Source organism: Pipra filicauda, unplaced genomic scaffold, assembly GCF_003945595.2.
Source record: "Pipra filicauda isolate LSUMZ 115617 unplaced genomic scaffold, ASM394559v2 scaffold10_size6260569_pilon, whole genome shotgun sequence".
Taxonomy (NCBI): Eukaryota; Metazoa; Chordata; class Aves; order Passeriformes; family Pipridae; genus Pipra; species Pipra filicauda.
The window spans coordinates 3,174,030-3,192,434 of NW_024103541.1; the positions used below are offsets into that span (position 1 = coordinate 3,174,030).

At 39.7% G+C, this 18,405-nt stretch overlaps 1 protein-coding gene across 8 annotated transcripts in view; it reads left to right on the plus strand.

The window, feature by feature from the left end:
* The window catches only part of KALRN (kalirin RhoGEF kinase), a 508,531-nt gene that overhangs the window by 331,724 nt on the left and 158,402 nt on the right, over positions 1-18,405 (plus strand). For 7 of the 8 annotated variants that reach the window (XM_039381883.1, XM_039381876.1, XM_039381887.1 and 4 more), the window contains exons 16-21: positions 2,983-3,149; positions 8,406-8,525; positions 11,193-11,411; positions 14,277-14,426; positions 15,366-15,480; positions 18,066-18,181. In XM_039381883.1, coding sequence (XP_039237817.1) covers positions 2,983-3,149; positions 8,406-8,525; positions 11,193-11,411; positions 14,277-14,426; positions 15,366-15,480; positions 18,066-18,181 — 887 coding nt within the window. The remainder of the gene's footprint in view (positions 1-2,982; positions 3,150-8,405; positions 8,526-11,192; positions 11,412-14,276; positions 14,427-15,365; positions 15,481-18,065; positions 18,182-18,405) is intronic. The other variant, XM_039381881.1, reaches the window with a different exon arrangement.

Here is an 18,405-nt window from a genome sequence, read left to right on the forward strand (position 1 = left end):
CAACAAACCTATCTGCTATTTTTCCAGTTTGATTGTAGCTCTCTGCTGCTGATAGCAAAGCTAAATATGTGGGTAAATATTCTTAAAAATGGATATTGATTTTTTTGGGTACCTAACTTTATATGTTGAAGGGTCCTGGCATTTTCAAAAGTGACAGCTTGGACATTTCTGAGAAATCTATTTCCCATGGAAAGTTTAGGATAATATTTTAGTAGTGATTTAGCACTTTGGTCCAAGCTGCGGTGATGACACAGTCATGTAATTTTTTTAGCATATGCAACTTAGTAATTCTCATTCTAGGAATTAAAAGAGTTACACTCTAATAGCTGGTTATCATATCATATCATGGCTAGGCTTCACGAACGAAGATTTAGGAAGGCTCTGTCCATGTTTGTTACAAGCACACTGGTGGCTTATGAGGCCAATACGAGATAGACATATCCGATTGCAAAAGGCAATAGCTGCTTAATTGATTATACAAACTTATTTGATTATTAAAGTCCATTTGCACTGTCAGCATCACTGTCATAATGAGCCCTACAGCTGGGAGTCTCTCATGGTTTACAGAGCTCCCTTTTTATATCTTAGAAGCAATTTGTCTAAGTCAAGCCTGAAACACGGTAAAGCTGAAGTTGGGGACATTTATTCAGTCCCAACCTGATATGTGGAAAATTTAAAGCCGTTTTGGTTCCTGGTCATCAGGTTAACATTGTTCACCTTTTCTCCCAGCATTGCATTGCTTAAAAGGGAAGTGGAAACCTATTACATTTTGTTTGTGATATCCTTTATAGTTAGTTATAACTATAGTTTATACTGCAAAGAAGAGAATATAAACTGCTATCACAGGCTTCTAATATTTCAGCCTGAAGCAGATTCAAAGCTGTTTCAAAACAGTTTTTTACAGGTCAAAAAGCTTTCCTCTGACTGAATTGTATCTCACATTGCGAACAGTTCAGGTGTCACTAATGCATGTTTTGTAGGATGCCAGTTAGTGTGGCTCAGTACTCTTTTCTGTAGTATTTTTTAAAAAATATTTTCAATTCAATATCGTTCCCTTGACATCTGCTGCACTGTTTGAGATATCAGAAGAAAATGGCAACCACGTTCGGTTTATCAGAAAGTCACCTGTGCTTTTCAAGCTGTCAAAGCACAATGTAAAGATAATATGTATGAAATTATTCAGGAAACAAAGCTTTCTATCTTGCAAACCAATTCTTGAGAAGAATAAGCATTCTCACCGCATGTGCTGGCACTGTAGAATAAATCTGCATGACATATGACAAGCAGGAAAGGGCAGATCATTCATCATGGGGAGCGCAGGCTGCCCTTGGATAGCATCCCAGGCAGTTCACTGGTTGCTGCTGATGAGTTAGCACTCAGAACCAGACCAGATGAGTGTGCACGAAGGAAAACCGTGCATTTAATATCCAATAGGTGTAGTGAAGTCAAGCATACAAAAAGCCGTCATGTCCCGAGGATACAGAACCATATGCAGGCTAATTGTAGCAACAATGCCTGGTGTCTGGCAATTGAAAGGAACTTCACTCCCAAGAATAGAAACACATATTAAATTTCCAGTTTTAAATGGGAAGCCAGGGGCCATTCCACTTTATTTGGTAATGAAGGAACTGTTTTGTTTTGGCTGGGAAAGGGAATAAGCCAATCATTTGCATTCCCATGTGCTTTTTCTGATAAAACCAGAAACCAGCAAAAGGGGATAGGGTTAGTAATAAGGTCATGTTTATTTTGCACACTGTCCTCTGTAGATATGGTTGTGAGAGAGAAGGACAGTCATGAGTCTCTGAGGAGGATAAAGGAGGAGACCAAGACAACTTTCTAAATGGGTTTTTTAAAGTGTCCAAGTTTTTACTTCAGCAGCTTCTAATTAACACATTTCTTATATTATTCCATGAAATCAAATGGCTTTGGAGAAAAGTGCAGTGTTTTCTCAGCATTACTGCAATTAGATTATTTTTATATTAGGTTCCTGATCCTTCCTGCATTGAGGCCAATGGCAAAATTCCAATAGACCTTAGTGAGGGAAGAGTTGGGTCTTTATTAGTTTATAGTCACAGGGATTACAGTAACATGGGATGACATCATATTTCCTCCAGGCCAGACTTCCCCAATTGCACTGGTAACATACCCAGCAATGTTATTACATGGGTGTAAGCGAGAAGGAAGGTGTGAAGCTCTGTGTTGTATTTCTTGTAATGACTATACACAAGGCTCAAAGTGTCATAAGAAAATTCAGGAGGTAGGAAGGGCCTCAAAAGGTCCCTCTTTCAATCTCCTGATCAAGTCAGGGCCAGCTATGAAATGAGACCAGGGGATTATCAATCTCATGCAGGATGCAAGGGGCAGGGAATGTGGTACCTGTCCACCTTTTCTCTCTGATATGTTACGACTGGACAAAAGCCAGTCTGTGGAATAATTCTGAACTACAGGATGGTTTAAACTAATTCATTTTTAATGATCCTCTGTGTCCAGATGGAGAAAAAGTTTGGGCTGTGGAGATCTCTGTACTTGTAACACTACTGTAGATCTGGTGACTAGAGTTTACTTCCTGTATTTCACTTTTGTATTTTCATCTTCATCTCTTTCCTCTTCTAAAATTTTTTCAACATACATTTCTAAAGTGTAAGTTAATGAATTACTGTAATAAAGGGAGGGTTTTTTCTGTCTTTTTTATAAATTTGATGTTCATACAAGTTTCTGAGAAAGACTGTCTAAATCATGTCCTACTGGCCAGATGCTGATGGGCAAGATGAGCAATGATCACCAGAGAAACACTACTTTGTGGAGAAATGTAGTGAGGCAGAGTAGGAAACTGGGAAAGCCAAATATTACATGTGAGAAAATATAATGAGAAATAATTACTCAGATAGTTGCAAATCAATGTGTTAGGTGGCAAAAAATTTTGATGTTCACATTTATGCAAAATTGAAATTTCAATGATATCTCTCTCTCTGCATGTTACAGGTATTGAGCTGATCTGTGAAAAAGACATTGATCTTGCAACACAGGTTCAAGAACTGCTGGAATTCCTTCATGAGAAACAGCATGAGCTGGAGCTTAATGCTGACCAAACTCACAAGAGGTTAGAGCAGTGCCTACAGCTCCGGCACCTACAGGCTGAAGTCAAGCAGGTGAGAGCTTTTAACCACCCATAAGGAGTTTAAGTGGATTTTCAGCCATTACATACGTGCAACTGCTAAACCAGCTTTTGCCAAGCAGCATACCTTTAGGAGGACAATCTTAATCCCTCTTTGCTTAACAATACTTGATTTGCTGACAGGCTACAGAGTGGCCCTTTGGCTTCATGAATAGATATTGGGAGTCTGCGCAGAACTGACCCAATAACTTCTCAACTGGAGAAAATGCATCAAACTCCAAGTGTTCTGAGAATATAATTATTTGATTTGGGACTCAGACTTAAGCTGAGGTGGAGAATTGGCCCAAAGCAAAGGAAACTGAGCTGCGAGGTCTAAGTATGAAATTATAGTAGTTTCACCTTTTCACTTATTGCTATACAACTGTTGACCTGCAGGAATCTTTAACATCTTCTGGTGATTCAAAAAATTCTGGCTGTGGTCTTTAGATCCAAGGTCTTGTTTAGACATCTCAGTATTGTTACATTGCCTTTCTTTCAGTTTTCATCCTAGTGTAGGCAGTCATGTTCTGCCTCCATTGGTTTTCCCTAATATTTAATATGGATGCCTCATGTTTCTTTGTTTTCCTTTGCTGCACAGGGTGACACTCCACTTCCTGGTCCTAACCCATAGGTGGCTTCACACTGCAGTGTATGTCTGGATTTCAAAGGAATGGTCTTGGTTTCATTAGGAGAACCAAGAACATCTTTTCAGACACCTGGAATATTGAGGTTTCTATTTTACCTGTACAAGTGGCTGAGGGGGTGGGAGAGGTGCCCAAATACTACAAGGTGTTCATTGAAAAGATTTGCTTATTTGTTTACTACATATATATACATAAATATTCATACATATGTATATATGTATGCTGAATCCTTAGTATGTATGATCATAAATATTCACTTTTGAAGAGGGAATAGTCAAGTGATATTTTACCTGAATTGTTTCATCATCACTGGACAAAAATCCTTCATTCTCAGACAACACTCAAGCTAGAAGCTGGAGCACCTACACTAGTGCATACGTTTTCTTTCAAAGTCTGTTACGATGTGAATATTTTGCAACCCTACCTAAAACCTAAAAGTAGCATAAAACTATCCTAAGTTTTTATTTTTAAATGTAGTCATTTTGCATTTGTGATTATTGAAGATGAACTCCTCATGAAGTTCTAGAGCTCTGTAGAGTACTTTGGCTTTCTTCTGGAAAAAAAGAAAGACTGTGATATTTATAATCACCACTGTAATATGATTATGAATTGTATCCTTTTTTTTCCATAGGTTCTCCAAGTTTCTTACACAGAGCTTAGCTAAGCTTGGAGTTTTATGTGATAGATTTATGATCAAGTAGAGACATTTTATGACAGAAAACAGGAGGTTATACCTGTAGTAGAAATGCTAAAGATGCAGGTTGCCCACTTGCCCAGGATGAAGTGCAGTGGGTCAGGCCTGTGGCTGCTCCTGGAACCATACAGTGACAGTCCAGCACTTTCTGCAGTTCTACTTCATGTTACCTACCTTATTATCAAGTATCTGCCGGGCCTTAAGTATTTTACGACCCAAAAACTACCCAAAGGAAGTAGTTATAGGACTGAGCTATCTAATACTGTGAGAGAACAGCTGTCTTTAATTAGTATGTCCTTGATGGAGCTTGGGACCATGTGAGCTCTCGTTACTAAGTGACCTTTCGGCAAACCAATAGTGAAAAAAACATTTTATTTGTTCAGCTGAATACTAAGGGCTCCTTTGCTTGTTAACCTATAAATTACCACAGCTACAGTTTCCCTTAGGAAGAGGCCAGTTACAATTTTTTTGTGTCCTATCTATTTGGTTTCCTGTAGATGAGTCATATTCCCAACCATTTAGTGGGATTGGGAAATATATTGATTTTGGCTTGTAGTTCATTTCCAATCTGGTCCAGGTTTCCTTCACTTTAATTTTAGTGCATCTGAGACGATGGATGATCTCATTACCAAATTGCTCTTGCTCTTTGTGAGTGGGGTGAGATGTGGTTGCTGCAAGACACCTACTGTAGCTGTGTTAAGTTCTGCTGACACAGTAAAATTGGTCAAGGCTGCTACATGTACATGTGTTTGCATTTTGATATAATGGCTCATGGAAATAAAAAGTCTTTTAACTGTCTCTATCTATTTAAGTTTCATTTACCAGAGATTTCTGCTTTATATCATATGCGCCAAGGGTTTGAATGCCAAGACAATGAACTGAAGTTTGGGACCATTAAAGCAGAATGATTCCAAATTAGATGTTCTGTGAACTGCTTTAGAGTGGAAATAGTAAAGATCAGTAATTCACAAACTCTTTATTATTAAGGAAGATCCTGCCCAAGCCTGATTTCCCTCATTTGGATCCTACTCATTTCTGACAGAAACTACAGAGGTTGGACTGCTTACATAAAAGTAATAGCAGAATAGATTTGTGGAGATCAGTTTAAAGAAAACAAACTCTAATGCTGCGCCTGCAGCTGTTTGGCTTCCCTGTCCCCTTATTTTATCTTTGTATGGTTTGTTTGTTTTTTTTTTCTTGATAAGTGTTGAACTTGACCTAATTTTCTTCAAGATATCCTCACAGTGCCCCACTACACTTGCTTTCCAGGTTGTTTTGAAGAATATTTAATCCTTTTGATGTGCCTGTTATCCATCTACTTTTGCTGTTTGGCATTAGATTTGCTTCCATATGTATATGCCCAAAGGATGATGGGAAGTAATCATTTGAGAGACACTGAATATATTTGTTTTTTCCTAATCTAACATCAAATAGCTTCCGGAAACCTGATGTAGTTTTGAACATGGCTAAAATTTCCAGAGGTTGTCCTTGCTGATGGCTGTGTCTGTGTGGTACAGTCCTGTCAAAGAAGCTATAAAGGGTCTGGAGATGTAAAAGATTCACTTACATTGTTTTATCATTTAAACTTAAAAATCTTTTCCCATCCAACTTGACAGGTATCCATTGCAAGGCCTTAAGTCTTTTTTAGAAACATGAAGGAAGGCATTTGGACTAAACTAAACAGTAGACAAAAGTACTGCATGATACAGAGCTCTCATTCCTTAAGAATGGCTGCACAAAGGGTGCCTCAATGTTTATTTTTCCTGGAGAATCTGCTTCTGTGCTCAGTGAAGATGGCAAAGTTTCAGAGAAGAAATTATGAATTTTAGAAGAATTTGGTTCTATTATTTAATTAAAGACAAGGTGTTGTACAGGAGTGTAGCCTCTTTAAAGCAAATTGGAGTCAAAAGTGGGAGTTGTTTCAGAACTGTGGTGGCTGCCCTGTAAATAACCCATTCCTTGCAGAGAAACTGTTCTCCAGTGTCAAGTGGCTGTTATATAAGATGCTGTAAAAGTATTTCTGCTTCTCTGCTATAAAAAAAAAAAAAAAAAAAAAAAAAAAAAAGTTAGGCATTTTAAGAGAGTCTTTGGAGATTTATTTAACCACAGAATTATTTAATCAGTGCTTCTACAAAGCTGATAAAATCTGTAATTTGTAGGAAATGTCGGTTTAAAGCCATCTTTTTCTGTCGACCCAACAGCATGTTGCCAGATAATGGTGAATCTGTTAATACAGGAAATGATCATAGAAGGGTCTTGGTGCTGTATTAGCAGCTTCCCTACATATTTTAATGACAAGGTATTAAACACTTTACGAGTAGGAGTCAGCTTGTGAGCAGGTCTTGTAAACCAGATACAGAGGTGTAAATGCTATATTTTTAGCATAGATAGTATTTTCTACACTCTAACTTGTCCAAGTCAGGATGTATTGTGGTGTGTAAAATGTGAAACCATGTCTTGCATTATCATGTCCTCACTTCAAGTCTTTCCCAGGTACAGTGATCCTTTGATTAATTTCAGTGTTTGGTACCATGTAGTTGGTAATAATGTAGGTTTCTAGTCTGATGGATTATAGAAAATACCAGCCAATATAATTGTCCTATGATAACTCGATTTCTTTTCCTGTAAATCTTTGTGGCACTTCCCACAGGAACAATTACACCTGATGATGAAAGAAAGAAAGCTGACAAATGAAATCTACCACACTGTTGTACTGAGCAGAATGTAATTTTCTACAAATTAGGGTCAGCTACATGTGTAGTTGACCCTAATTTGTAGAAATGGCTCCCCTTTCTTTCTCCTAGGGAAAACTCATTTTTCTACCCTACAGGGAATTGAATGGCTATAACTAGGGTGATACATGATGTAGGGATACAAAAACAAAGTAACAGAAAATTTGTATTTCTTTCAGGAAATTTAATGGATCGCTTGGTGAAAATGATAGCACAAAAGGGAAATTACTATGTAGAATACTGCAGCAAAGTCAATTTTGGAACTTTGTAAATCATGAGCTATATTTAGGGCAGAGACTGAGCAGTCAGGATTTCCTGTGCACCCATGAATTGGATTCAGCAATTTTCTGGCTTTACTGGAATAATTTTACACCTACACAGGTAGAAAATAAGCTTTGAGACAACGCAGAAAAGAACTTGCACATGTGTTCTGGGTGCTAATTTCCCAAACATGTATCTTAAAATGGCAGAAAATGCTGCTGCTTAAATGCGTGAGTACAAGCTTGATAGACTAATTATGTATATTTAGGATTTGATTCTGCAGTCATTACAGCATGGTTTGCATGTCTACAAATAATCTGAACATCTCTGAAGTAAAGCCTCTTGATTAAATACAAAATGCAGGACCTGATATTTATTCCTAGCTCTGCGTGCAGGTGTAACTCCAACTGCATATTAACTCTATGCTAGATGAAACCATCTGTGCCTTCTTCATCCTCACCCCTAAGCTCTGACTTTTGTGTAAAAGAAATACAGACAAGGGGAGCAGAAAGGTGTTGCAACATCTATGATACCAGTTGGAAATTTGAAAAAGAGAGAGAGATCTTTGTTTAAATTCAAATCTCCCTCATTATGATTTGTGGTTTTGCTGTGAGGTATTTGAGGGGAACATTCACTTTTGTGATCAAACCTTGGAAATGAGTGCCCTTTGCTATCTAAATATCCATGTAAATACTTTAGAAGTTTAATTCTTCAGGCAATAACTTCTTCAGTAAGATCTTTGCCATGTAAAAACATAGGTCATTCTTATCCTAGGATTTCCTTCTGCTCCTAGATTCAACATGAGACCACAGTGGGCAAAACACATGGTTGTTCACCCAGCCTGAAGCATTTTCTGAAATGTGACTACATAAACCTTAGTACTGAAGCAACCTTTCCATAAGCATATCCTTTCTTTACAGGTGCTTGGCTGGATCAGGAATGGGGAATCAATGCTGAATGCAAGCCTTGTCAATGCGAGCTCCCTCTCTGAAGCTGAGCAGCTCCAGCGAGAGCATGAGCAGTTTCAGCTGGCCATAGAGGTAACACCAAGGAGTTAACTTTGTTTCTCCTTCCCAGGTGAACATCATACAAAAGGTTATCTCTTGAGCATCGATCATTGCTTGCTTGAAGGAAGGGGAGGAATAAAAACTTTAGAAAATCAACTTATGTCAAACTGATAATGTAGCCAGAGGCTAATAGTGAAATAATTATTTATAACCTGCAGCTAATTTTTCTGCTGTCAGATATCAGCCTTTCCATTCATGAAAATAACACTCACACATCTCCTGGTAATTTCTTTGATAACAAAATAACATTAAAATTCACAAAGTGATCTGAAATGGGAAAAGTTTGTGAAGTCAGTTTCTTCCCACATCCACAGTTTGCAGGTCATTTCACAGCATTCATTTATGAATATCTTTGTTACTGGATAATGCTCTCACACTAGATCTTTTTCATTCAGCTCTCCTTTTGTGGACAACAGAAAAGAAACTCATTCAAACTCTCATCCTCAAATAAGTTTGACAAAGAGGCAAGAGAGGCAATTTTTCAGAATTGCCTGCTAAACTGCTTTTGCCCCTTCTTGCTCTGGAGTAACAACACATCTTTGACCTGGCCCTTGAAAACTGGTTGCGAGCCAACCCATTTGCCTCACTTACAGGGCCAGGACTTGGCAGGAGGAATAACACCTAATTTGAGTTGCTTTCCTTTGAATGAGAAAGTAGTGGAGGGCTGACTCCCCTGAGTAGGGCACTACAATATTTATAGTTAAGCTCAGTACTTCATGTATCTCTGTCAGTACAAACAAACCCTACACTCACAGGGTGTGCTCACTTCAGCTGCTAGAAAGAGGTTCCATTGCTTTCTCCCATTCCTGTTTAACAAGGTGTATGTGCTTCCCAAATTATGTTAATTGTTAGCTACTTACAAAGCAAAGAACAAGCTGCAGAATCCCTATATATTTGAAAATTAAGCCAAACTTTAAACTAGGAAACTATGGAAATTCGAAGAGATGCCTAACTCTGTAAGGGGGGCAGGGGGAAGAAGGAGGGGGGAATGTCTCCTGGTAAACTTGGAATAAGTCAATATACATCCTAGTGTTGCTAGTAAGTATAGAGTTTAAATCTTAGCTAATGATCTATTTGGATCCAGCTCCACTCACAGTAAGGAAGGAGTAGCTGCTGCAGCTCCTAAAGGAAAAGGAAGAAGTTTTCTGTCAATTCTGTGTGAGCTGGCTGGTACCAAGCTGTGCTGACCACATCTTGGCAGCCACCACCAGACAGCAGCAGGGAACAAGACACCCACTGGCTGAGTTATCACAGCTTGCTGCCATCAGGGAAGTGCTTGTACTTGGTGGTAAATGCAAATCACAGAGGGAGAAGAGGGTTACACCACAGTAAGGGGAAAATAAGTTTTCGAAGGGAGAAAACACTAGATTAAATATTTAAAATGTTTAAAGCTCAACATGGGGAAGAGATCAGCAAAGCGCACAGGGTAGGCCATTCTCTAAAGGCATTCTAGATGTGGAATTGATTTTCAGTTGAAATCCTTTAAAGTGTATTTAAAACAAGTATTACAATTCTAACATCAGTAAAGCAGCTGGATATTAAATTTAACCAGTTGTTCTTGAACATCTTCCTAAGTGTTTCTGCCAAGTATTAATGCTTACTTTTTGCTAATAGCTTTCTCTGCATTGCAGTATTCATCGGTGTATTACCAGATGATTTCAAGCTTCTTTCCAGGTTCAAGGACTAGATCATAAAAGTATCACATGAGAATTTGTCAGTGGCAGTTACAAATGGGATGTAGCACAGAGGAGTCTTTGAGAGATTTTAGAGCTTCTGTTCAGAAGATTAAAATCAAATACTGGACTAAGCTATGTCTGAACACAGTTACTCAAGAGGCTTTGAAGGGACTGGGGCTATTTTACTTTCAGCAGGCCACAGAGGGAAGTGTAGCCACCACTCGGTAATTCTGAGAGGAGCTGGTACAGGCTGAGGAATGGGGCAGTCAGGAATTCAGTCCTACCTGTAAAGTGGCCACTGAATAAATTGGGGAACAGTGGAGAAAATGGTTTGACCCTCCCCAGTTCTGACCTTAAAGGTAGCATGGTCTAGTCTCTAATGTGAGTGAACTGACTTTCAGAAATGTATCTTCGTGATGTAGTTCATGCACCTTAATAAGATATCTCCATATCTTCTGGGATAGATGTTTTGTATCCTGTGGACAGGACAATTACACACACAAGTAAAGCTGCTGCTGCCAGGTAAATTGCCTGGCAACAGTCAAATTAAGGTGATTAGGCCCATAGTTTGCCAACTCCTCGTTAGGGTTCACTTTTGGATCTGCAGATTTTGTGTGGCATGCAATCAGCACTGAGGCTGGGTGAGAGCTCAGCACAACAGCTGCCTGCTCTGGGATGACAAAATGGACCCACCAGGACCCCCACCCCAGGTTGCCCAAGGAGCAGTAGCTGATCAGTGGAGCTAACCCATCTTAGCAGTGCTTATGTGTTCCAAGCTCTAATATTGTGTTGAAAATATGTGTGAATAATTGAAACTAAAATGCTTTGCAGAAAGTAACTGTTAACTGAAGGTAACTCTGAAAATATTTCACTCTCTCGCATCTCCATGCTCACGCCTCGCCTCACCTTTCTACCATACATCTGGCACATCTGTACGACCTCTCTTTCCTCCCCTCATACACAGTCCCTCTTTCATGCCACTTCCTTACAGAAGACACACCAGAGTGCCCTGCAGGTCCAGCAGAAAGCCGAAGTGTTGCTCCAGGCTGGACATTACGACGCCGATGCTATCAGAGAGTGTGCTGAGAAGGTGGCCCTGCACTGGCAGCAGCTGATGCTGAAGATGGAGGACAGGCTCAAACTTGTCAATGCCTCGGTGGCCTTCTATAAAACCTCTGAGCAGGTGAGCAGTGTTGTATCTGGGCCATAGCAAACCTATTTCTGAACTAGTCTAAATTCTTTCTTTGGCAAGTATTGTAACAAAAAAAACCAAACCAAACAAAGCACAACCCCCCAGGGAAAAAAAAAACCCAAACAATGGCAAGCAAAGAAAACATGGACAAAAGAAAAGCAGCAAGTGGTTTGTAATAACTTTCATCTTAAAATTTTCAGTGAAGCAATGTAATTCTTGAAGTTGTTTCTTTGGAGTTTTTTTCCAATTTTTTCCAGTTTCAAACAGCAATAATTTTTGAAATCCCACCATTTTTGTTAAAAGTTCTCATGATATCAAACTTAATTTTGAGGAATATAAATATGCTTTTACTTGAGAACTGCTTGCAGTAACTGCTTGTTACTTTGTGAGCAGTACTAGCCAGTGTTTTCACTAGTAGTTAAACACCACCATGCTGAAAAAGATGCCAATATACAAAGGGATTTCTCTTAAATCTACCTGCAACACAGATAATTACAGCAGTAACCCACTGTATGTTAACATTCCAGGTGTTCATGAATTTTAAAACACCTTCCAGTTGGCTGCTGGTATGGTGGGATTATTCATCCCTTGCACAAACAGGTGCCATTTCTACTGTAGTCAGTGAGAATTAGTGCCTCAGTGTGGCTACTTGCCTGATATAATTCACTGCAGTCAGGCAGTTGCTGTAAGCACGGACATTGCAGGAACCTGTGGTTTTACACAAAGGGCAGCAGCAATTGCCATGACATTTTCTGTTGTTATTATCATCACACAGTTAGTTCCTCAATTAGAGAACCGGACTTGATGAGATTTTTAACACAACTAAATATGTTATTAGGGAAAGAACTTGTTTTTCCTTAACATCAGGCTGTTGATAATCCTTGGGCCACTTTTTGGTGTCATTTGTTTAATGCATTTTTAAGATTAAGATGAATTAATTCCTTATAATGAATGTCTTTCACTCTGAAGAGTTTCAAACAGATTTACAGTCCCTGATGAATTCAAGATCAAAATGAATTACTGCTGATGGAGCTTTGTGAGAAATGAAAACCATTGAGGGATTCATTAAAGCATTAGACAGTTGGATGTCCTGGCCAAAACATGCATAGCCAGTAATTTATCAATTCAGTCTCTCTTCCTGTTTCCAAGTCATAGACAAACATACACTGTAGTGCCCACCAGTTCATTCATAAGTTGTGTCTATTCAGCAAATGTTTAGAGCAAAGACCGTTCAGTCCTTAAATGCTCATGAACTCACTGCTGCAAGTACTCTGTCATCCTCTCTTGGGCTGCACAAGTGATCTACAGTCCTTAAGGGTCTGCTCCCTGACTGGATGACAATGGATTGAATGATTTACTGGATCCTGAATTCTCTGAGTATCTAGAAAAAACAGCTAAAAGGGTGGAGAGGCTGTCACATCCAGCTGAACTTTTTCACGCCTGTCTTCCCCAAGCATATTATGTTCTTGATGTTAGTGGTGAAGCCCTGGCTTTCAAATAGCCCAGTTTCTCTCTGACTTCATTGACAGCCCACTTTACATTCACTTCTCTCATCATCTTAACAGAGAGAGGATATTTATACGTGCAGGGATGATTCTTTATGGAAAGGTGTGGATCCTAGGCAGCCCATTTACTTTCATTAAGTCACCAAAGTCCAATAGAATGTCAAGGTTTTCAAGAAGTAAAATGCAAATGCTTTTCTATGCCTAAATAACATAAGGGGTACTTGCTCTCCAATAAATGTTTGAGAGTGAATGCTGGTTTGCGTCCAAACAAGATGATTTTAGGTTGCCAAATGCATAATGTCCTTGCATAATGCATAGTGCACAAGCCTGGCAGCAGGATCAGTTGATCATTTCACTTTAACTCACCAGTTTTAAAATGGACTTTGATGTTCTCTGGAATGGTGGGTGATGCTGGACTCCAGACTGTGCTCTTAATCGTGTGGGGCCATCTGAATTAAAACTGTGTTCCTATGAAAGTTGCAGGAGTAAGCAAAAAAAGGATGAACATGGTTAGCTGGATCCCTAGCAATAACTGACTGGATCTTGAGTCATCTCAGCAGGGGACTGTGTAGGAAGAGCCCTCTGGGAAAGAAGGGGAAAGTTCCAAATGTTCTGGAAAACTTCTGCAGTTTTTCCAGTGCCTCCACAAACCACTGAGAGTATTTTCAGGATCCGCAGCACAAAAGACTCAGCTTTGTCTGAGGCCACTGCATAATTTCCAGGATGTGTTGGTTTATTTACCTCATTCCTACTATTCTACCAACATAGAAGATACATTTGTGAGCCCTGTAGAGTGGAACATCTGCATCCACCTAGGCTGTGACACTAATTTAATATTTATTGGTTTCAATCAGTCTTTACAAAAGCTGTATAGGGAGCAACTACCATGCAGGCAAACAGAATTAATTCCAGCTTCAGGAAAGTATTTAAGCATGTGTTTTTCTTTAAGTATGTGCTAAGTCCCTTGACTTAGGTAGGATTTAAACACATCCAAAGCATTCTTCTATAATAGGGATTGTTTCCTGAAGGATCTACTGGGTCTGGACTGATCTCTGCCTTGATTCAACCTTTGTACTCCCCCCCCCCCATTATCTATTAGAAGAGAAGAATGATTTATCAGCAGCCTTAAAGCAGATAAATTTTATCCCAAACAGTAGAGATCCCTGTGGGTAAGAAGAACTGCTAGATCATTCTGTCCAGGGCCTGTTTTATACCCAGGTATCCCCATGCTGTGACCCATTAGCACAAAACATTTAGATTTGAAATGTCATTGGTCATAGACTTTTACTGAACATGCTCCTCCTGTTTAGATTGTAGATAACTGAATTGCTGTGCTCTGGATGTGTTTCAGGTCTGCAGTGTATTAGAGAGTTTGGAGCAAGAATACAGACGGGATGAAGACTGGTGTGGAGGTCGAGATAAACTTGGACCAGCAGCTGAGATAGACCATGTCATCCCTCTGATCAGCAAACATCTGGAACAGAAGGAGGCTTTTCTCAAGGTCTTGTTTTAGTTCTTTAATAAATCAGGAAAACTCTTCATTAAGTAGACAGGTTAGAGCAGTGTTAGAACAGGTAAGTTTGAGAGGAGGTTCTGAAGTGTAATTCCAGTTCAGCTACTGGCTGGCTGTATAAATCCCAGGCCAGTTTTACTTTGTTATAGCAGGGGTAATAAGCATTATCATCAGTGCCTATTTCAGAGAGATGTCACCAGGACTATTTAGGTGGTATTTGCATTGCACTTGCAGAATGCTTCTTGTGCTGGTTTGAAGTTAGAATTCTCAAAATCACATTATAAATGGCAGCTATTACTCATTATTTTGGTGTTGGTTTATACAAACCATCCAGCATTTCAAATTGTGTCCTCTAAGCCAATAACTGAAGAACTAATAACAACTGAAGCAACTGTGTCTCTGCAAGGCAGCACTAGGACGGAGACAGAGATTTCTTCCTGCCTTTCAGGTGCTGCTTTGTAAGAACTGTGCAGCTGACAGGCTGACAAGTGAACTGTCAGCCAGCTTTTCACCTTCCACTAAAACTGATACACAGCATGAAACTACGCTTGCTGTCCAGGCTTAAGAAATTATGTCTCTAGATTGTACGTTTTTCGAAACAATTAGTACTTTTCTTGAGAGATGGGTTAGGTTTGGTTAGACTGAAAATGTGTGGGGTACCAGTTCTTTACAACCAGTTGTTTTATTATTGTCATTAATTCCCTTAACGTATAAAATGAGCCATTATATTGAAAATTACTTATGTTGTAATACATTTATTAGGCTGTTAGTTTATTAGCTGAGTTTATTGACTCTTAGCTGAAGGTCTCATCCTCCCAGATGAAAGAGAACTTCTCCCTGCAAAATAAGCAGAGAACTCCCTTGGGTGCCTTTTGCTTTCTTTGCTCATCCTTACTGATTCTTTTTGGTGGGGGCTGTTTTTCTTAGGCCTGTACACTGGCCCGAAGGAACGCCGAGGTATTCCTGAAGTACATCCACAGGAACAATGTCAGCATGCCTGGAGTAGCAAGCCATACCAGAGGGCCTGAGCAGCAAGTGAAAGGTTGGTGCATTGGTGCAGTGACAGCACTGAAGGTTTTGTTTGCTTCCCCCTCTGCTGTCTGCTCATCCCGAAGTCTGTGCACATGCTGAGAAGGCACCCTAAGTTTTGCCATATACCATCACTAAATGATGCCTGTGCCTGACACCTTTAGAAGGGATCCCTCCTGTGCCAGGCGGGAGTTCTTACACAGAACTGGCTGCTGCAGGTGGTAATGGGGGAAATAGGAAAGGTGTCTGAAGCACAGGCTTCTCTTGTCAGAAGAGTTTGTGGAAGGGACACTGCACCAGCCCCCATCATGTAGGTTGTTAGCTGAGATCATCAGACACTATTTTGCCTCAATATCTAAAAATGCATAAACAAATAAGCATATATCAAATACACAGTCTGGATGCATCCTGTTGCTGCTGAGCACTGGAAAATAATGAACCCCAAACTTGTTTGTCCGTAGGATGGATCTTCTATTATTTTGTCCCTGGAATTCTGTTTGATGTCCTACTACATCTAACAATCACCAGCAAAAGTACTCACCTGCACTTATTTTTCTTTGGTCAAAAAATCAGCATTTACAATCAGATGATACATCTGAAATGTCTGAAATTCTTCTATTCTTCTGTTTAATTAATCAGTTGTTAATCTGTGGCAAGAAATGCTGTGAGGTACAGATAGGAATGAACAAAATAATTCTGCAGAAATAAAGCATTTTTGATATTATTACTGGCTTCCTTAGAACCTGCAGAAAGCTACAGGTTAAAAGCAGTACAGTCATTATATATGTGGAAGGGATAGGAACTTTGGTTATAAACAGAAGATGAAATTGGTGCTACTGAAGAGGTTATTTTCCTTTCTCTCAATACCAGTCTTCAATGTCAAGATGACTTTGTTCACCCACTGCTGTGTCAAATGCTTGGCATTGTTATGGACATTTGTTCCTTACAGTTGAAAATCATGGGAAAGCTAATCAAGCCCTGACTCAGCAAGACCTTAAATGTGCACCTGATATAAGCTTGTGAGTGTTCCTCATTGAGCTTGTTTGAAATGATTTGCTTATGTAAAAATCAGCTTGTATACCAGTCCCTTTCTAAGCCAAATACATAGTTCTTGTGCCTGGTGACTCTATCCACAGAAAATGTTTGAAGTGGACACTTCAGTTTAGAATAAAAGCATCATCTATTAGGATATTTATTGTGCTTCTAATGCAAAGTTATTAATACGGAGTAAAAATTAATTTTATTCAGAATAAACTATTGATGCAGAGACCTGATCTAGAGCACCTACGACAAGCTCCAAGTTGCCTTTGTCACTCAGATCAAGTTCTCAATGTCCTCAGCAGGGACTAGGATAGGTTTTGCAATTAACTTCAGTATTACAAATTTTTTGACCGTAGTCAGTGTCACACTTGCACATGGGGAGGGATACATCCAAATCTGTTTGCCACCTATGTTGATACATAAGCAGTAAATATAAATATATTCAGAAAGGTCTTAGGGTGGGAGAGGTTAATAAGAGGTGCAGTAAATGACCCTGAGTCACTGTAAGGGGTTGAGAACCTGCCTCAGTGTGTGAATAGACCAGAGTGCAGATGCTGTCCAGCTGTCTGTGCCCGAGCCCCCTCTGGGGGCTGCTCTGCTGTGGGGCAGAAGCAGGGGCTGCCTCACCTGAGCTCCATCCATAGCCATGGATGACACATGACTCAGCTCAGTTTAAATAGAAAAACTCAAGTTTAACTAAGGTTTGTGTTAGCCATATAGTATAAATCTCTTGCACTCTCTCCATGTTGTCTTTTTGGTTAAACCCATGGTGCTTTTTCAAGAGTTAAATGACACCCATTTATCAAGTTGATACAGTCTGTCTGTGCTCTTTTGAAGCAGTTTTGAAGGAGAACACAGGTGTCCTAGACTCAAAGGAGTAGCAGATCTCCTGCAAATCTCCTCCTAAATCTGGATGTCTGTCCCATCCCCACCACATAGAGAGCAGTTTAGAGGACCTCAGCCCAAAATCACAGCCCAGGAGTAGCTGCATGGGGAGCACACAGAGGGTCTCCAGGCAGCACAGCTGTAAAGAAATCTTACCAAACTAGGGGCTCAGGTCTGAATTAAATTGAGTCATGACCAGAGCTCTAATGGCAGAATAGGCTTTGGTGCCAAGTGCTGAGTAGCCTCTGGCCAGAGCAACAGATGAGGCAGTAAAAGAACAACTTCTCCTATGTCAACTGGTACCTGACTCCTGAAATAAGTAACAAAAGAGAACAAAAGGACTAGAAATCATATAACCTGCTGTATTTACTGGAGTAAATCCCAAACTTTATCCTAGCATCTTTTCCTTTACTGGATAATCCTCCTGCAAACTATACTTTCTTTGTGGTGATTTTTTGAGTGTGTGATTTGTTTGGTTTGTTGTTGTTGTTGGTTTGGTTTTAAAGCAGCCCCTTTGAATCAATGCTCATTTTTAAGAAGTATAGTATTGGGCACTCTTGCTCTCGGGAATGTGTGCACTTGGCAGAGTGATTAAATTCAGCTTTTTATGGCTTATTTCTGTATGCACTCAAAGAATCACTAGTCATGCAGGTGTTTTCCTTTGCCCTATAGCCATTCTGAGCGAGCTGTTGCAGAGGGAGAACCGGGTCCTTCACTTCTGGACCCTGAAGAAGCGGCGATTAGATCAGTGCCAACAATATGTTGTCTTTGAGCGCAGTGCCAAGCAGGTAGTGTAAAAACCCCACTTTGCCTTTCTCTCCTGGCAGCATGTAAATATGTCCTGTATCCATGTAGTGCCTCTGTGTGGGATTCCTGTTGCAATCTCAAGTTGTATTTAAACATATTTAAACACTGTAACTTTTGAAAATGTGATAAATAGAGATTTTTTTAAAACACAACTAAAGATAATACCAAAACTGAACAACAAAACTCAGTATTTTTGCTACCTCGG